This window comes from Procambarus clarkii, chromosome 58 (genome assembly GCF_040958095.1).
Source record: "Procambarus clarkii isolate CNS0578487 chromosome 58, FALCON_Pclarkii_2.0, whole genome shotgun sequence".
NCBI classification, from domain to species: domain Eukaryota; kingdom Metazoa; phylum Arthropoda; class Malacostraca; order Decapoda; family Cambaridae; genus Procambarus; species Procambarus clarkii.
The window spans coordinates 12,168,136-12,189,069 of NC_091207.1; the positions used below are offsets into that span (position 1 = coordinate 12,168,136).

General features: G+C 42.6%; 1 protein-coding gene across 1 annotated transcript in view; it reads left to right on the forward strand.

The window, feature by feature from the left end:
• Positions 1-20,934, forward strand: part of LOC123767977 (breast cancer type 2 susceptibility protein) — a 78,176-nt gene that overhangs the window by 30,836 nt on the left and 26,406 nt on the right. Inside the window, exons 3-7 of the mRNA XM_045758216.2 lie at positions 1,219-1,641; positions 7,558-7,633; positions 8,982-9,168; positions 11,380-16,672; positions 18,052-18,221. Coding sequence (XP_045614172.1) covers positions 1,219-1,641; positions 7,558-7,633; positions 8,982-9,168; positions 11,380-16,672; positions 18,052-18,221 — 6,149 coding nt within the window. The remainder of the gene's footprint in view (positions 1-1,218; positions 1,642-7,557; positions 7,634-8,981; positions 9,169-11,379; positions 16,673-18,051; positions 18,222-20,934) is intronic.

The window sequence follows — 20,934 nt, forward strand, 5'->3', positions numbered from 1 at the left end:
CAAACTAAATTTTATACCTAATTCATCTAAATAAACCAACAAAACTATGTTCAAGTTATTACTTACCCTTGCTGAGGACTGCTGTTGGCGTATGGAAGATGGTGAGGAGGAGGAGGGAGGAGGAGAGGAGTTACTGTTTGGAAGGGGAGTCCCCTTCCATTATAACATCAGGCAGTGAGGACTTCACTGGTGTGCACTCTGGCACATTTTGCCTGCATACCACTAGGACTGGCTTGTCTTACCAAGAATCTGTCTAAAGACACATGTTTTTCCCTACATTTTAACACTTGTCTGTAGTAAGACATCACATTGTCATTTAAACGGTCAATTCAACGGCCTGCTACAGCTTTATCTGGGCGAGTTTTTTCAACAAAACTTTGCAGTTCTTCCCATACTTCACACATTTTCTTAATCAAGAAGGGACATCCTCTACTGCCTCTATCTACTCACAGCTATTTTCTTAAGTTGAACCTTACCACTGGCTTTCTTGAGACCCATGGCAAGATATATAATAACAACTTTTAGGCTCAAATGGCCAAAAAAACATAAAAAAACTGTAAATCCTTGTGAAGAATTGAGGCGGGATAGTCGCTGGGCGCGAGGCACTGGTAAACTGAGGCGCGATCGCCATGCCACCACGCGCTAGTCGGCCTGTACGTGTATCAACAAACTCGTGTTCCGAGGCAACCCTCTCCTTCCGGTGCAAATTTTCCGAGCAAATCCTGCTCGTATTCCGAAAAACTTGTATAGAGGGACACTCGTATTCCGAGGTACCACTGTATAACTACGGAGACAAAGCTCACTTCAGATGGCCACACAGACATTTCGCAGAAAGGGGCATTTCATTAAGCTCGATGTTCTATTTTTGTGAATACTAATACTGTACTTTTAATTATTTGTTTGTAAAATTTATTAATCTTTAATATCGAGTACCATTTTCATAGAATATATATACTGCAAATAGACTGATAAATTCAATGATTTGTTTGGAAAAATGTTGTTGACCACTATTAGTTAGTTTTATCTTTGCTAATTAGAGTACTGTATTGTATTGCACATTCTTTATTCTAATCTCATGACTTACTAGTAAATTACAGAACATCCTTATTTGTAAATACAACTACAGCAATTAATCTCTTATTCAGGTGTGAAATGTAATATATAGCAAGTATAGTACAGTATAGTAATTTGATGTACAAAATCCCTAAATATTTACAGACCTTGGTGAAACAAGGAGAGATTGGCTTCAGTACCTTCGAGACCAAGCTCGGCTCAGACGTCACAATGACAACACAGTAAGATGCATGCAGGATGATGCTGCAGAGAGAAATGGAAAAATAGAAGAGAAAGAAGAAAAGAGGAGAAAGGATGGCGATGAAAGTACATTAAATGTCGGAGTAGTGACACATTCGGGGCGTGACAGTCCCACGTTGCAAAGGGTGCTCAGTATCCCACAAAATAGCCACAAGAGGAGGAATGTCCAAGAGAATAACCAAAACGAGCTGGAAGCAGAGAATATGACTACTAAGAGCAAGAAGGCAAGATATTCGTCCCCAACGACTCCAAAACAAGAGATGCGGTCTCCATTTTCAATGTTCCAAGAGCCGGGTTTCATAACTCCAACACTCGTGTTAAGAAAAGGTAGGTTCGTTTACTTCTTTCTTATCGCAATTAAAGTTACATATTCTTGAGGAAGAGATCAAATGATATCATTGTGGGAGAAAACTTCTGGACTTCTGGAAGTGAGCTGGTGATAGTGGAAGCTATACTCGAGGTTGAATTAAATTACCAGGCACACCAATGACCTATAATAGCTTTTGAATGGGGGAAATGTTCCTAATGGTTAGTTGAAGTAACTTTATTTTTTAAATTATATGGCATACTTTAGTCATAATTATACACCAGGTGTTCTAGCCCTTCAATTTTTGAAGTTGTTCCTTCTGTTGCTCCTAGACGTACATATTCCCATCCTGTGTGTCTAGACTGTTTTGACTTAAGACATATGCGGGCGATGAGTCACAGACATATGCTACTGCCTGTTGAGGCCCTATAACAGCCATGCGGTTATATAAGGTACTTGGAGAAAACTAGAATAAAAAGGCCCAGACATTTACTTCCAAAAGTTGAATGAACACAGATACCAAGAAACATGACACTTGTGGAAGCTGGAAACTTCAGTATCCAATAAAAGTAACTTACCCTGCTGCCCCTTACAGGCAGTTCTGTACTTGCCTTGACCCAAAGTTCACATACTGACAGCCACAGCACATACAGTATGCCCCAGTTACTTCACACAACAGTTGTGGTGCACACAAACAATTGCTCAAGTTGACTTTGATGCCTAAACTCTTGTTCTTTATGGGGTTTATCAGAAATACTTTTTCTTGCTTTTTCTTTTTCTTTCTACCTACGTCAGGCTGCGAGCAGCCGCGTCCAACAGCCTGGTTGATCAGTCCAGCAACCAGGAGGCCTGGTCGACGACCGGGCCGCGGGGACGCTAAACCCCGGAAGCACCTCAAGGTAACCTCAAGGTTGCTAATTGTAGTGATTTAAATAGTGCAAGACACATGTTACATCGTGTTCCCAAGTTTTCCCAGTTGTACAGGTGTCGGAAAATGGGAAGTATTGCACAGTTGTGTTAAGTCTATTCATTCCTTCCTACTCTCCCCAACTTTTTTGTTTGGGGGGGTTCTTCTCTGGGTTGTCCAACCATTATTGGCTGTTTGTCCCATGACCTTGCCTTGCTTATGTGGTGTTTGGGTGGGTGTCTTACATCTTTTTACTTCTTCCTGGAGCCCTGATCTCCTGCTTGGCCTGCAACCATGGAGTCTGCCATGTTCATCTTTGTTTAATTTCTTTTCTGCAAAGCTGTTTCCTTTTTGATGCACCATTGTGAGTATGTATTGAGAAGCTATAGTAGTGAAGGGCAAGTCCAGTGTAAGAGAGCCCTTCTATTTTCAAGCAAGAACCTAGTTAGCAAGGGACTTGTATAATAGTTATGTGTATTAAAATGTGGCCCTTGTTCAGCCATGGTGCCATCAATGTCTTCACCACACTACCTGAGAAACAATGTTGGTCGTTACCGGGAATGTCTACATTACTACCAGTATACAGAATCATGTGTAGCACAAATCCTGTTTCACAGTTTCACACCTACAAATTTCTCAGGGGAATTGACAGGGTGGACAAAGACAAACTCTCCAGCACGGGCGGGACACGCACAAGGGGACACAAGTGAAACTTAGTACCCAGATGAGCCACAGAGACGTTAGAAAGAATTTTTTCAGTGTCAAAGTAGTTAATAAATGGAATGCACTAGGAAGTGATGTGGTGGAGGCTGACTCCATACACAGTTTCAAATGTAGATATGATAGAGCCCAGTAGGCTCAGGAATCTGTACACCAGTTGATTGACAGTTGAGAGGCGGGACCAAAGAGCCAAAGCTCAACCCCTGCAAGCACAATTAGGTGAATACAATTAGGTGAGTACAGTCATAGAGATCAAAGCATTTCAGTCTAAATCTGTTGCGTTTGGAGGGAATATACTGCTTGAAGTCAACACGTCCTTTGAAAAGCACAAGGGATTCGTTAGTCACCAGCTTTTGTGCTGGTACGTAGAAATCTCTGAACTTTACAGTCAGTTCATTTAGAACGTGCCTTACTCTCCAAAGTCTATCATCCTGTGTCTGGTCTTCATTATTTGCCAAATGAAGACACCTGAGGAGTATCTGAAACCTTTCTCAAGACATTTATTTCACGAACAAAGGTGTTGGAATAGTGTGGTCTTTGCTCCAATAATCTGAGATGATGTATTTTACACAATGTTTCATCAACATACATAGTGCAAAAAATACATACCTTTCACCTACAGTAGTGTTTTTCCAGTGCTGTAATCGTGAAAATTCTGCTAACTCTTTTTCAGTGAGATGAGCCGCGTGAATGTTCGTTTGGTGAACAATATGTTCCATGAGCGGCTCATCAAAATGTGCAGTAAAAAAGTCCATTTCACACATGTCCTCACCAACAAAATCATCACCATCACTTCACACAAGTACACTTGGTGTCCTGCGAGACGAAACAGCGGCACCACGGCGAAGGATCGTTGCACACTGTGGACCAGGAGCTGAAGCCCATCTACACAGGGAGCCGGTCAGCTGAGCGGACAGCACGCTGGACTTGTGATCCTGTGGTCCTGGGTTCGATCCCAGGTGCCGGCGAGAAACATTGAGCAGAGTTTCTTTCACCCTATGCCCCTCTTACCTAGCAGTAAAATAGATACCTGGGTGTTAGTCAGCTGTCACAGGCTGCTTCCTGGGGGTGGAGGCCTGGTCAAGGACCGGGCCGCGGGGACACTAAAAAGCCCCGAAATCATCTCGAGATAACCTCAAGATAACCACAAAGTACGGGTGCGAACTGAAAATGAGGCATAATCGCATGAACATGAAGGCCTTTGTTCCTCATTGTCTCCATGTGGTGCCATGCAGTGGCGCTTGGCTGGGCAAGCCACTGCTGCTGATGCAACAAAACATCGCTTGGTAACACCACTGCCACTAGCGAGAGGCGTAGTAATACTCTGTTTTGATTCAACTTCATTAAAACCAGAAAAAGAATCCCCATTCTCTGACTCGTCGCCCAAAATATCCTCATACTCTAAATAAGTACAAGAACTGTGTGGTCGTGAGCGAATTGGTGTAGACACTGGGCGATGAGGCACTGCTGAACGTCTAGGCCTTGCCATGGGAGCAGGCTGTATCTCAATCTCACTGTCCATGCTATTATCGTCGGACGTCTGTGCATAGTCTCTGTCAATGTCGGTCATCAATGTCACTTTTCTCCCCATCAGAAAATAATTCACTATTATTTGATCTTGAGTCAATGATTGCATGGTATGTGCCCGGGAGGCGTTTGGCCATGTGCTTGCCATGTTGACTGTTGGGTAACTGAGACCTCTCACACCGTGGTGGTCCAACTGGATTTTTGTCCAAAATGGCTGCTGTTTACTAAAGCCCATGGGCAGCATATGGGGGCCTCCCCTCTACCTCGCGGCCCGTTTTAATCTTGCGTGGTAATCCAAAATGTCAAAAGTGGTGCGCACTTTTGCGTCAGTTACTCAACACATCATATGAAGTGTTGCACAGTTTAAGGGTTAACTAGAAAATCAGTTGATTCCTCAACAGTAGCAGGGGGTTCTTTTCATGTCGCTTAGCTCACCATCACCTCGCCTGCATCAATGATGTTGCACTTTCACCAGTTGATCCATGAAGTCAGACATGTCACTGGGCTCTTTTCACTCACAATATCCTTGGTGTTGCAGATCACTCACTAAGCTCCTCCCAATAAGTTTTCAAACTTATTGGGAGGAGCTTTTTTTTTTTTTAAACTTTTTTTACAAAACTTTTTTTTACAAACTTTTTCAAATAAGAGATGCATCCTTAGGGAGTGCGCCACTGCCTCCAACAGTCTTAATTCCCCATACTAGTGAGTCATTTCGCAGGATTTTCACCTCTGCGGCAGTTTCTGACCCATCCTGTTTGCACTGATACGCTACCTCGACTGAGGATTACATGACAACTGTCTCTACTGGTTGAGCCAACATTCAATATATGTTGTGTCACTCGTTATTCACATTAGTCACTGATTATTCATGGAATGGCCGATAAAATGATTACAACAATCGCTGGCCTTACTCACAGTGTTTACGTGAAGACTCTTACCGGTAGTCTTGTTGAATGCTGCAAGCCTCTTCTCACCGGGACTTTCTTCTATAGATCAACTTCTTGGAACATGTGCTACTGACCCTTGACTGAGTCGGGACTGTCTCGTGGACTTGAAGATTACTCTCTCTCACGTTGATCCACCAACGCCATAGGGTGTTTATTCTCTCCTTTCTATGACGGAAGGTATTCTGTTGGACTCCACCACTAACTTCTGATTTCTTGAATATCATCTTATTGTTCTACCTTATCAAAAAGGTTTCCAGCTGCCCCTCTTGTGATCACAGTACTGTTGCTCTCATCAACAGGCTCAACTGGCCACATAAAATTGCTGAAATGGCAAATTTTCCCCTGGAACTCTGGAGCGACTGTCTCCACAGTCCATGGCCTGCGAGGTGAGTGACCTGCACGCCACTTTCCTTTCCTATGTCAGTGCCCACTGATGATGTCACAGCAACACTATCACTGATTGGCTGCGAGCTTGTCTCTTTATCGTCCCAGACCTTTTGTTATACTGTACATCATTTAAGCCGGCGTCTTCACACTAGACTCTCACACCTGCTTCTCAGTGTCATTTTGTTTTCTGCCTCTCTCTCCCTTTTCCAACTTTTATAACCAAATTCACTCCAAAGTTGTACCCAGCACTTTCCTTAGCAACTTAATACATTCTTTGTTCCATCTAGGATCATATTAGGCAAGATAAATGACTCTTGAGGTGGGCAAGATATGATGCATTTAGATGGAGATTGTAACAATACACATATTTACTCACATTTTCATAGCACTAAGTGCAGCCTAGTAAGCTTGGTGAATGTCCCAGATTCTGGTGCGAACATTCCGAGTAGGGCAGCCCACAGAGTGCTGGTTCTTAACCACGCACATGTTTGTGAAAATATTTACAACATATGTCAGTTTTATGTGCATGCAATAATTTCCAAAGCATCATTTTGAGCTTCTAATTGTCCTATGCATATTGCAGTGGGTTAGGCAGCTGTACCTGTTTCTTGGTATTGCTTGAGGTGTTCATATTAACAGCGTTAAGTTAAATTGCATTACGTCACTTGGGTTTTGTCGGCAAGAGACAGATACTGTGTGTGTAGATTTTCCTATAACACCTCTTACAGTAAAGACAATTATTCCCATTTCCTTGCGTGTGAATTGTGATTTTATTTTGCTTAAGCACATGTGTTTCAGGAAATCCTTTCTCCCTCGTATTTGCAAACTTTACTATGTTGATCCCACAAAAGGATCCTCCGGCTATACCAGCCCTGTCTATAAATTTCATGAACTGAAATATCTTGATTTCCCTGCACCACCAGGTAGAGATCAGACACGAACACTATCTGGCAAGATCTCAAGATCTTTTGTTGTGGCTCTAGGCATTTTATTTTGTTCATAGCTGTTGTGAGCAGTTGGCATTCCTGCCCAGCTCAACTGCACACTTCACCAGTCCAAGTTTAAAGTAGTCTCATAGACCCAGAAATGAAGCGTTGAATATACGCTTGATTTCTGGGTGTCGGCCAATCACTTTGAAGTAATTGGAGCAGCTTAAGGGTTAAATGTCCTTGTTAAATTGATCACAGGAATTAACATCTAGAAACTTTATATATTTGACTATTTTATGTTTCACTGTACCTATTGCCTTGTAATCTAAATATGAAAATGCATAATATTCTAGGAATACAACACTTTAGTAATGATTGTTCATTCTTACAATACACCATTTGTGATGAAAGGATTCCTGTGTGTGCTTGCTGAAAGTTGTTCAGCATGTATTTAAAGGAGGCATTTTGAAATGCTTCAAGTATTGAGCATGACTTTAGCTTTACCTTGCATCTTTGCAGGTGACATAGGAACCCCCGACCTCTCGTTATTCAGCCCAACGGTGCCCATTTCGGATATTTTCTCACCGAGGACAAGGTATATATTATCTAGTAATTCAGTAATATCGTGTGTCTGCATCTGTACCTTTACTGCCTTGTTTTTGACTGGCAACTCCTCTTCCTTGAACAGGATGGCTCGTGTAGAATCTTGTCCACTCTCATGAGCTTCCAGTGATCAGTAAAGTCACTTGAAGTTTCACTTGAGAAAAAACAAAAATTTAGAATGTCTGTATAAGAGTTTGGTCAGTAAGTAAAGAAGAGAAGCACTTATGAAGCCGTTGTTTACACAGATAAACACTAAGATGAGGAGAGAGAGAGATATTTATTGTCATAGGAATTATATGCTGTACTGCGCATGTGGGGGTGTAGGGAAGATATGAAGAGGGAAGATATGAAGGGGGGGGGGTGTCAGGGGACATATAGAAGTCCAGTGGCAGGAAGGGTGCGGTGTGGGGAACGGAGGTTCACCCCACCATTCATCCTGTCCCCCCCTCCACCATCCATCCATCCATCCATCCAGTCCCCATCCACCATCCAGTCCCCTCACCATCCCGGGACTCATGGCATCATATGTAATAAGAACTTTACTGTTCAAAAAACAAAAGAGCAGAAAAAAACGAGGAAATTCTTTACAAAGAATTCAAGATCGGTCGTCGGAATAGACTCGTAAACAAACCGAGAGCGGCTCGCCCCTTGCCACCAGCACCATGCGCTCGTTCGACCCAAATGCGTACGAACAGACGTCGTCTTCCAATTCAAATTTTACGATGAATTTGATGTGGTGTTCCCAAAAATTTGTCTTCTAGGGCAGTCGTCAACCAAAGTTGCACTGTACATGTACTGTATTAGTAATACTATTTTAATAACTCAACTTGATCCCATGGCCATAGTGTTAGTTGTAACATTTCCAGAAACACTGAATGATTGCTGACCTTTGAGAAGAAGATAATAATAATAATAATAATATTATTATTATTATTATTATTATTATTATTATTATTATTATTAAGAGTTTTAAAATACATTACTATGTAGTCATTGTAATCACACACACACTAATTTATTTTAAAACTCATTATTATTATTATTATTATTATTATTATTATTATTATTAATTTTTTTATTATTTCTTATTAGACAAGTGAGAAAGTTTTATTTTTTTGTGAATGTTTAAAATGTCATATGAATCCTTAAATACTATAACGGTATAGTGACTAGGAATGGCTTTGACTGTGAAAGGATATGGATATTGAGTTTTCAATATACTATACTTAATTTTTCAATGGTTTACGGTTTGCTTCTTATGTTATTAAAGTTATAATTGGCATTTCTGCCTTTTGCTTATTATGTGTTCATTTACAGTGAATTTTTGTATTGCCTTGTAGCACGGGCAACTGCACCGGAGATATTGTAACAAGTTTAGGTGGTAATCTGGACGACTCTCTGGTGACGTGGACGAGTGCACTCGCCACGCCTACCTCCCACCCTCAAGCTGGTGAGCAAGATGGTCGCACTTCTCCATCAACACTCGAGCGCCTCACTTTACATCCTAAACAAGGACTTAGACAAAATGTAAGTGGATATTTCCTGCCAACCTGATTCAATAATCTCAAAAATTAAGCTGAAGATTCAGGCTGTTTGGTCTTAGGCAAGTTCGTTCTGTTTGTTACTTCGAGAGTAATTAAGGTTTGTCGTGGGATTACCCTTCCACTCTTGAGTCAAGTAGTCTGTGTCCGTCATCCATAAATACAGGACTGTAGGTGGCATGCTTACCCAGGGATGTTTGATTAAGTAAAAAAACTTCAAAGATTACTCTCATCTCTTTAATATTCTTGCACTATGAATTTGAACCATTTAGAGGAGTGTAGAAGAAATCACAAAGAATTAAGAAGTTAAAATTGCCTTTGCTAGGAGGGCCACCCCTAGTAGCTTCTCTGAACATAAAAGTATCCACTCAATTTAACAACCTATACTGGTCTTGTGCCCTACTCCCTAAGGTGCTTAAGGGAGCCTTAGGGAGTAAGGCTCCCTTATGCCTTACTTTTTCTCATAAGTAACTTACGAAAAAGTTAGGCATAGAGGAGTCCCCTTATGCCTTACTCCATAAGGTCCCTTACTCTAATGTACGGGACATTAGAGTATGGTACTTACCGTACTCTATATGCTTATTTTACTGTTTATAATCCAACCCAGACATATGCAGAGTCCCTGTTTTTCCTTGTCTTTGGGTAGTTAGCTCCGGGGAGCTGAGGGAGGCTCCCCTCAGAAAACCAGCATTAAATGTAATGAAATCCCATTTTCTGGGCGAGTCCTGGAGGCTTCCCGGCATCCATCCCTCCCTCCCGGTCGGTGGTGTTTTCACGTATTATTATATCCAGCCAAAGAACAGCAGGGTGGATTGCCGGTGTGGGGGTCTGGGACTCCCCTTTTCCCCTCCCGGGGAGGGAAGGGTTGTGCAGATAGCGGCACATCGACATGACATCGTCATTCTCGTTTGCTAATTTTCGTTTGGGGAGTTCTGTCCACTCGTTCGGCTTTCGGTAGCAATAGTTTCACCAGAATAGGGGTTTGTTTGGGGCTCCTACCTTTCTGGGTGCCAGTTCTGGTCAATGGCAGACATAGAATGCTCCCTACCACATGGGGGTTTCTATAGGCCATTGCTCCTCGTGCCTCTCTTGAGGGGCCAGGTTCTGGCTCGTGTTTCCCGGTAGGCAAGAACTCGGTGCACATTGATTGATGCCAGAAAGTTATACATATCCATTCAGCCTGGATAGCTCCAGGTAGCCTTCGGGACTCACCCAGAAAATGGCGTTTCATTACATTCAATGCTGGTTTTTTGCTCTGTGGTTATAGCTTCAAGATGCCACTGGGAGGGGCTCCCTCTAGAAACCTGGTGTTAAAGGTAATGAAATGCCTCTTTCTGGAGGAGCTCCAGTTGCTCCCTTATTCCACTCCTCTGTCTCTAGGTTCATCAGTTTGTTGCTGAGCTGTTTATCAGCTTGAGCACTGACCAGGGAAGCTGTCTGAGGGCCGGGGCCAGGCCACCTAGTGGTGGTACTCGGTACTTACTAGTTTCCAGCTAGTTTGAGTGAATACCTTGTTCTGTGTGAAATGTTTGTGGAACTGTTTAGCTGTTTTCAGGCTTTGTTTTCTGTAAAGCCTCTAGTTTTCTGTAAAGCTGCTGACTTACTGGGTGCTTTTTTTGTGGAGCCCCAGATTGTAACTAGCACCCTGTGACTGTGTGTGGGGGGGGGGGGGGCAGGCTCTGTAGCTGGTTCCCAATAGGCCAAAAGAACTTCGTGGCTGGTGTGATCTTTTAGTGTAGAGCAATCTCGGCAAGATAACTTCAGGGAGCTAATGGGGCTATTCCAGAAAGAAATGTTTCATTACATTCAACACTGGGTTTTTGTTGTGGGATTTATTGGACACATTCTTCATACTGTAATACATTTTGGAATCAGATTGTTATTTAAGACGCCTGGTTAAGACAAAATCATTTGATATACTTAACATATACAATACTTATATAATATTTGGGTTTGTTGGGTGTAATTTCAAGTGTCAAAAAGAATTTTTGGTTCCGTTAATGCTCAATCATAGTGAATAACACAATGCTTGACCTTCTTTGGGTATCAATATTTCACTTACAGTTCATGAACTGTAAGTTGACTGTAAGTGAACTGTAAGTACAGTTCATGAACATATAGATATTTAGTAGTACTCAGACACAACTTAGTAGATATTTTATTGGTGTATATTTGACTAATGTACAAATACCTACAGGTAATGGCTCGTTCACTCTTCAGTCCGCACACACGATCAGTCGAGAGTCCTTCCAGAAGGGAGAAATGTAGTCCTGGTCTTGGTGTTATCAAAGGTCTCTCTCCTCTGCCAGTGTTCATTAACAAACTGACCACAGAGGTTGTGGAGAAGACAAACATAGATAATGAAAGTAAAGAAAAGTTTTTGATTAATGATACACAAACTTTCAGAATATCCCTTGGTAAAAGGTGCATGGAATCCATGGAAGAGGACAGTCATGAAAAAGTTCAGCTTTCCAAAGGAAGGAGGAGGAGAAGCATAGTAACAACTGATACAGAAAATGGGTTTCCCTTGGAGAGCACACCAGATACGAGAGACACCTGGACTATAAAGGGTCCGGAGAGAACCAGTACACCGGTGAGAGTAACACCACAGTCGAGGACCTCTTTATTCCCTCGACATTTGGTACTCGCCGATGATGTCCCAGAACCTCAAGAATGCTCGGAGATGATTCAGGTAACCCAAATAGATCACAAGGCTGATAATGCAAAGGAAACTGAAAAGATGCAGACTCCCGAGACAAATATAATTGTGAGAGAGCATCTTAACACTAACCATATTCGTGTTTCTTTACAGTCAGATGTTACAGAAAATTCAGATGAATTAAGTGTGAATCCTCTTGATCTCATTTGCTCACCTGTTAAGGTGGTAAGTAAGAAATGTGTTGAGGGTATGAACAGTGAGGCAAAGCTCAAGAACACTTGCCAAGATGTGACGGCTGGTAGTGATGTCAAGATAATGAGCAGTGGTACAAATATGAGGAAGCCAGATGCTGAGGAACAGCCAGTCATTATTGGAAATATACCACAAAATATTGACACATGCACGGGACCAGACTTAAATATCACATATAACAGTGATGTTAATCATCACCTAGAAATGTATAATCCCAACAGCAAATTATTGCTGCCATCAGAGGCAGAAATTATTCATGAAAAAGCTGAGGAGAAATTCAAAGATAATGAATTGAAGGAGTCTTTTATGACTAGAAACCAAAGTACAGATAATAGCCCCTTAATCCTTGAAGCAAAAACACCCGAACAATCTGGTCAGTGCATTTCAGAAGCTGCTTCTCATGGATCACTCTCAGTACCTTTATTTAAGAAAACTTCTTGCAAATACTTAGACAGTAATGAAGAAAGTCCTGGCCGTGATGCTTCTGATGGTGCAAAGACACCAATATCCACATCTTCAGACTCTTTACAGGGAAAGAGTATTTTGAATAAGCTGAGTTTACGCAAGAAGAAAAACTTGTCGGGCAAGTTCTTGTATCCTTCAAAATCAGAAGAAGGTTACGAGAAACTAAAGATGACATACACAGAAACAATTGGGCTGGTTGAAAGTAGTTCGAGCTCATTCCCAGAGCCTCAACCACCTATCTCCAAAATACAATCTGCTTGTTCAACAAGCTCAGTGCTAAAGGTTTCTCCTGACATTCATAGTATTGCCAACAAGCAGCAGAATTTCCTGTCTCTAACAAGTCTCGAGAAAGATACAAGATTTGAAAGCAATGATGTTTCTTTATCAGATAAGACTACATATTCTCCTTTGGGTTTTGATAAAGAGAAATCATCAAGTCCCAGAAACCAACTAGTACCTGCAGATGGGAAAAGATTGGGGAGCCAGTGGAGCAGCTCAAGAAGAGTGTGTGTTGCATCACCGGTTACCAGCGTCGGTGCCGTCGGGACGGCATTTGATGATCCACACGACACGTTCACAGATGCAGACATTCTTACGATCAGTACTCAGGGCAACAGCCAGAAACCGTTGAATTCTGAACAAGTTTATTTCAATACAGCTTTACCAAAATCTAAATATTGTAATGATAAAGTTTCTAGGAGGTTATCAGGAGGTTTGAGCAGGAAACTGCAGCAAAATGGTGACCAGTGGAAGATGGTCGCCTCTGAGCTTCAGGTTGTTCCCGAGAGAGACCTAACTGAAGAAGAAAATACTTTAGCTGTCTCATCATATTCTCATGGTCATGAACATGATCAATTGGCTTCACCTCATATTTTACAGCAGGAAAGGTTTAGCCAAATTATGAATGACAGCCTAAATGATGTTTATTTATCAGAAATGGATACAAACCCATGTGTTCCAGTGGTAGATGAGGTGGTTGTCAAGAGTCGGACGGGTGAAGTGCAGCAGGCCAGTGTACTTGACCTTGGTGGTACTGGTGCTCCAAGTAATACGCTTGCAGCAGAAACTGATGATAAGTATCAAAATGATTCCAGAGAAAACATAGGTTCTGGCTTTTATACTAGCAGAGGAAAGCAAATGATAGTAAGCAAAGAAGCTTTGGAGCATGCAAAGAAGCTGGTGAAGGAGTTGCCATCTGATGGGTCACTAATGGTAGAAGACACTTCAAGTGATAAGAAGTACACTGCCTGTGTGGCTCCTCGTGGAGTAAATGCTAATGATAAGACTTGCCAGTTCTCAGCACCAGTGTCCATTTCTGGACATTTTCCCACTGTGTGTAGCTTCACTACTGCTCGAGGGTCAAGAGTGACAGTGAACCCAGCGGCCGTGGCAAAAGCCAAGAAGCTTTGGGTAGAGGAAAATTGCGTTACGGAATGTGATCCCGAGAATAGCGATACAGATGTTCAAGATCATTCAAATATTTTACACAAGGTTTTACAAGAGAAAAAGGTAGCCATTGCCCACGATGATAGAGATAGTTTAAACATACATGCCTTGAAAACTGATACATGTGTCACTGTTCAAGCTGACAGTGAATCTTTGCTGAATAAATCTTGTCAAATGTTGCTTAAAAAAACTAAGGATTGTGTAAGTAATAGATGTGATGGGAGAAGTAACGACATGCAAGACTCCTCTAGTAAGTTAGTTAACAAATACGAGTGTGTGGGTGCACCAGATGAAGCATCAAGCAGCGTGAGGGGATTTCAAGGCTTTTCCACAGCTTCTGGATCAAAAATTAATATTAGCAAAGAGGCATTAAAAAAGGCTAAATTGTTGTGGGAGGAAAATACTGGGGAGAGCGACCCTGACGAACACAAAACTGTGAACATACAGAAGAGTGCAAGAAGTGGACGTCGGGTACCGGACGCATCACATACGCTGGAGTCAGAGCGGCAAGGGTCCAGGTGTTCACCAGCAGATTATAATGTGAGTGAGGGAACTGTGCTGAGTGCTGATAGCAGTAATTCACCCAAGTTAAAAACAAGTCAGAGTGCAGTTTCAAAATCTAGCCATAGTGGTGTATGTGAAGCCCAGTCACTTTTGAATGAAAGTGAAAACTTGAAAAGCCATTTGAGATCTGAACCAATTACAGTGAATATTATAGACAAATGCAATGAAAGAAGTATGAAAACATTACCAATAAAGAATAATTCTCCAGTGCCTCAGTCAAAGCATAATATGGCAGCTTGTATATCAAATGAAAATACTAACGTAAGTCATACAAGTAGCATTGGTAACATTTATCACCAGTCGAAAGGGGAAAGTTTCTCTGGTTTTCACACGGCACGTGGAAAAAGAGTATCATTAACCGAAGCGGCTATTGCTAGAGCCAAAACTCTGTGGGAAGAAAGTGACTGTAACGTAATGGTAACTAATAACTCCACTTCCCTTCAGGATGACGGAAATAAATTAATTTTAAGCAGCAGAATTCCACTTTTGGAAAAACAAGGCAATATTTTATCTGAGAATTTAGCACCATCTCTTGAAGAACAGTCAAATATTACACAGCAAAATGCATTGGAAAAGCCTCAGCCTTTGCAGTTTTGTAAGTCAGAACAATCTTTATTGGATGTTAGGCTCCCTTTAAATACAAGTTACAAAGATTACCAGAGAGCAGGCACAAGCAATCTATTATCAAAGTTAGTTATAAAACAAGAGGAGACTAAACAATATCATCTAGATGAAGAAAAGCAATCATATTTGCTTAATGAAATGAATCGTGATACCGGTTCCATATGTTCAGCTCCAAGTTTTGCAACAGCTCGTGGCAAGCGAATCTTTATAAGTAAGGAAGCTCTTTGTAAAGCTAAAAATATTCTTAGTGAAGATGTGCCATCAAATAATGACAAGGAAGTGAACAGGTGCACAGAGCAATCTTCTTATAATCATAAACAAGTTCAAGGCAAGGAATCGGGGACAAAATTGGAGGGCTTGAGAAGAGCTGGTGGTGCCGAGGCCCATGTTAGCCAGGGTGCCTTGGAGAAGGCTCACAAGTTTCTTACTCAAGACAAAGTTGATGAAAAGCACATCATTACTTGGCCACCACAAGAAGCACCAATAGAAAATGTCAATATTAAAAATGAGAATAAACTTGAGGTAAGTAAGAGTGGCTGTGGAGACGGGGCGAGCGTTCACTCTTCAACGAACATTGATGAAAGAGGAGAAATTCAGGAAGATGGAAAACATTTCACTGAGAATTTGTGTATGGAGAATGTTACTGAGCTTCATAGCACAGAGACAGAGTATATAAATGCCTTAGCTGGTGAAGCAAGAGGAGTGGATAAAAGCTCAGAAACTTCGGAAGGTGCAGGACAGCCTCTTTCAACAAAGACCAAGTTAAGTATGTGTAGGAAGAAACCGGCACAGACTTGGACACTAGATGACAAAACAAGTAAAGCTTCTAGTAAGGACACCCAGAGTTCATCCGCAGAATTTAAAGAAAGAATTTGTAATATAAATACTGACACAGAAGCAAGCAGAGATCCAGCATGCATAAATATTGGCCTCTCAGGAACTCCAGAACCTACAGAAGAAATCAATAAATCTTTTGTTGAAGATGGAGATATGCTTGAAAACTCTGCACACAGAAGTCCCTCTCCTATACTGGGCTCGCAGAAATGTAGAGAAATTTCTGTTAATAGGTATGCAAATTTGGCAGTAAATATGAGACTACCAGCCCAACGAAATCTTAAGGTTCACAATTATAACAGAAATCAACTTCAAAATTGTGTATCGGATGTGGATGGAAATCTCCACTTGCCATTGCCGTCCATAGAGGCAGAGAACCATTCAAAAGGCACATGCGAATTGAAAAGCATAATTAAGAATCCTCATTCATCAGACAATGTAGAAATTACAGAAATTACTGAGGCTTTTTTGAATGATGATGATTGGGAACAAGAGGAAACACAAAAGGGTTTGGTGTTGAGAAGGAAACGAAGGCAAGAGTTGACACAGGAGAAGCAGGACAACAGCGACACTAACTCCAAGATGCAGAGATTATCTACGGATATTGTTCAGCTTACGGATGAAAGTGTAACACCTCCTATACAAGGTAATATGTTTAACTTTATGAAGCTTATTATAACTTGACTTACTCAGCTTCAGTGTTTGGTTAGTAATATTGTTGCTCATAACAGCATTTGTCTTGCTCTACTTTGGTATATGAACATACTGCAAGTATCAGGAAAATTTTGGAGCAGGACGGCAGGATCAAAGTAGCGTTGAGGATCACTGCAGATATCTTAACTGGGCTGACTTTTCCATAGATCATGTTATTGTGATTTCATTTTGTATACAGTAGGTATATTCATATTTATATATTTTGAAATTTCTTGAAGTGACCCCCTCATTAGTTTCCCAAGCTAGGTGCCAGTGCAGAGAATCCTTGGGGAGATGCACCAGGTGTCTGAGGCCCGGCCTTTCCTACTGGGAGTCAGGTCTAGTCTGGCTGTATACAAGGTGAGGGGAAGCTGGGGGACCAGAGATGAATCCAAAACCAAGGGGAAAAATCCCACCTGAGAGCATAAGCACGTCCAAATGAGCAATGGCCCAAGGAAAATTAGATACCTGCAGGTAACTAAGTTAATGATAATTGCTGCAGTGTAAACACCCTGTAATGTGTCTGACCACCACAAGGTGATAGCCTAGGGCACCTGGAGTCCCAACCAGTCTGCCTCCTCACTCGCCTGGTCACTAACTCATATGGCACAGTGTCATCTGATGGGGCCCATTTTCTGCTTCATCAAACATTTGTTTTGTTTGTGGCCATGGTTTTGTGTGGGGAGCCCCTTTGGCTCCTTGGAGCTATCGGGCTAATATGCGATACATTAGACCAGGGCCTTTAGTCAATGGCGTTCTGCCTACCGGGGACCATGAGCGAGAACCTGGCCCCCTCAGAGAGGTGCAAGGAGCAATGGCCCTGGGAACTGTGGTCGTGGCTCCCAGTAGGTCAGCAAGGGTCTCAGAAGCCTGGTACTCTTCTCAGGGCTGGGCTTCACCTCGGGTCATGGCTCCCAGTAGGTCAGCGAGGGTCTCAGAAGTGTACCAGAAGCCTGGTACACTTCTCAGGGCTGGGCTTCACCATGGGTCATGGCTCCCAGTAGGTCAGCGAGGGTCTCAGAAGCTTGGGACACTTCTCAGGGCTGGGCTTCACCATGGGTCATGGCTCCCAGTAGGTTAGCGAGGGTCTCAGAAGCCTGGGATACTTCTCAGGGCTGGGCTTCACCATAGGTCATGGCTCCCAGTAGGTCAGCGAGGGTCTCAGAAGCCTGGGACACTTCTCAGGGCTGGGCTTCACCATGGGTCATGGCTCCCAGTAGGTCAGCGAGGGTCTCAGAAGCCTTGGACACTTCTCAGGGCTGGGCTTCACCTTGGGAACCTATTTGGCCCCACAAAAACAAAAAAATCATTACTAATTTATATTATTTTTAGATTGTGATGCAGAAGTCGCAGCTGAGAGAGAGATGTTAAGATTGAAGCAAATTAAAATTATTCGGTCGAAGGAGACGGTGCGTGTTCAGCCTATTCAGGGATCTCTACATAAAATTAGAAGTGAGAGAAAAATGGAGAGACGCCCACTTCAGTCACTTGGTGCATTAAAGGTAAATGATCTTTAAAAGTTTTTGTCATTTGAAATTGTGGTTTAGAGTCTTCATATTCAATTGAGTTGAAGTTATATTTCTCACATTTGGATTGCTTTGACTCGTAAATAAACATTTAACAGAAAATTCAGTTGAAGTCCACTTTGGATGATATCTCACACAGGAATTGTTCTTCAGTTTTCCTGCACCAAGTTTGTCTTTTACTACCATGCTTCTGTTTAGAGTACCATATCACTCTGTGTGTACTCTATATGTATATGTACTCTACAACACCTGTGTACTCTACAGCACACATGATTGCTGGTATTTATGTCAATATTTCCTCACTGGTAAAGGAAACCTAAATTCTCAGCAACTCACAGATGCCCAAGTTTGCATCATGAGGCTTTCTAGAGGGGAAACCCCCCCCCCCCCTCCCTCCCCTCCTGGTGGTTCCCTGAAGCTGTCTTGCTGAGATTGATCCAAACTGAAAGGCCCCATCAGTCACACAAGTTGTGTTTGGCCTAGTGGGTACCAGAGCCAGGACCCCCCCCCCCCTGGTGGTTCCTTGAAGCTGTCTTGCTAAGATTGATCCAAACTGAAAGGCCCCATCAGTCACACAAGTTGTGTTTGGCCTAGTGGGTACCAGAGCCAGGACCCCCTCACAGAGACACAGGGTGATCTTATCTTGAGGTTATCTTGAGATGATTTCGGGGCTTAGCGTCCCTGCGGCCCAGTCCTTGACCAGGCATCTTTTTTGTTACACATACCCAGGAAGCAGTCCGTAGCAGCTGTCTAACTCCCAGGTACCTATATACTGCTAGGTGAACAGGAGCATCAGGGTGAAAGAAACATTTTGCCCATTTGTCTCCGCCTACCCCGGGGATCGAACCTGGAACCTCAGGACTATGAATCTGAAGCGCTGTCCACCCAGCTGTCAGGCGCCAAGCGGGTCAATGACAATTCATCAACCTACTGCATAAATCCTCAAGAAAGTCAGCAAAGCTTTAGACAACTGCAGGTTTCTCAGGAAACAAAGCTTCTAACTGGCAAACAATTCTGCAAACAGTTCACACAGAACTAGCTCGAATGTCGTTAGTGCCGATTACCACCACTAGGCGGCCTGGTTCCAGTGCTCGGCTAGCTTCCTTGATCAGTTCAGTTACTGATGAGGCAATGATGAGGTAAGGATTGGTTCTGCGTGTAGTGTTCTGGTCTGCCAGCCATGAGCAAGCCCCGTCACCTGTCGCTTCAAATTAACACTTTCGCTGTCCGATGCTTCATATTCTGTCACGAAACCAAAATATGGAGTATGCCTGATGACGCAAATGGTGTCATTAATTAACAAAAAATTGTAGAAATTCCATTTATTTTCCGAATTCTATGGGACTTGTTTTAAAATGAGCTCCAACTTCTGCCCATTCTCTCTATACCCCACATGGCACCCTGACCCCGCTATGTGGGCAACCCCCCCCCCCCCCCTCCCCCACACTGGAGGCTCACTGTTCTTGTGACCTCGCTCATGACAGCCGCGGTCTTCTCTCAAGTCAAAAAGTTTCCCCATTCTGGTTATTTTATCTTTGGTATTTGTTGTTGCAGTGTTGTAAACACTGCAAATTGACTTCCAGATGGATACTGATCAAGAATAGAGCCAATCCATGACGAAAGCATTGAAAGAAACACGTATGAGGAAAAAGTTAGAGAGTTTTCGTCGAAAGTATAGAAAAGTGAGACTTGTATGTTCTTATGTGCAAATATTCCTTTACAGCATTCTATTGTGAACAATTTGATACCAAATTGAACGACATAGCACGAAATTTGAGGTCAGAAAGCTAAGAAGAGTATAAACATTTTTGTGTGGTGGCGGTGAGCTCTCAGGCTACCTTGCCGTGCATGGTGGGCCTAAAGTATAGGAAAGTGAGACTTACATGTTCTTATATGCACATATTCCTTTAGAATATTCTATTGCAAACTATTTGATACTGAATTGAATGACATAGCACAAAAATTGAGGTTAGAAAGCTAAAAAGAGTATTTGCATAAACGTTTGTGTTTGGTGGTGAGTTCGCGCACACCGCTCGGCTGACCTTGAGGAGCGCGGCAGATCACCTGCCGGGGCAGCAAAAGTGTTGAGTGAAGTAATGGAGTTGGGGGGGGTCACTGGGGTGTAACTCATCTGGCTCTCGGGGTGGCCCATCCCTTCAACAGCAAAGGCAGCAGTTAAGCCATCTCTTCCTGCTGAGGGTTTGAAATGTTCTTTACAACCACTTCTTTCCTCCACTCCCTCTACATATGATGTCACCTGCTATCCATGGCATTGGGCATATTGAATGGCTCTGCCCTGGAGCCATCATGCATGACTTCTGTGGTTAGGGGAGGGTGTTAGGCATGGTGGACCAGTGGGAGCTTTTTTCTCCATTTCGGGGCTCTGTTCCTTCTGCAGGGGATTTTGCTCCTGGCGGTTGGTTTTGTATTTTTCCTCCTCCTTGGTGTGTGTGTGTTTTCCTTCAATAGCTTCCCCTGCATTTGGTTCTGTGTACCATTAGGTGCTTTGGCTTCACTAGTGGGGGGAAGGAAGGGGATTCCTGTGCCCTGCAGTGCTCCATCAGTGGCCTGTTTTGTAGCCGTTTCAGTACCTCTCATGGAAATTGAACCTCTTCTCTGTTTTGACTGGGTCTTGTGGTCATTGCTTGTCCTGGATGGATGATACACCCTCTTTCTTTTGAGGGTTTGG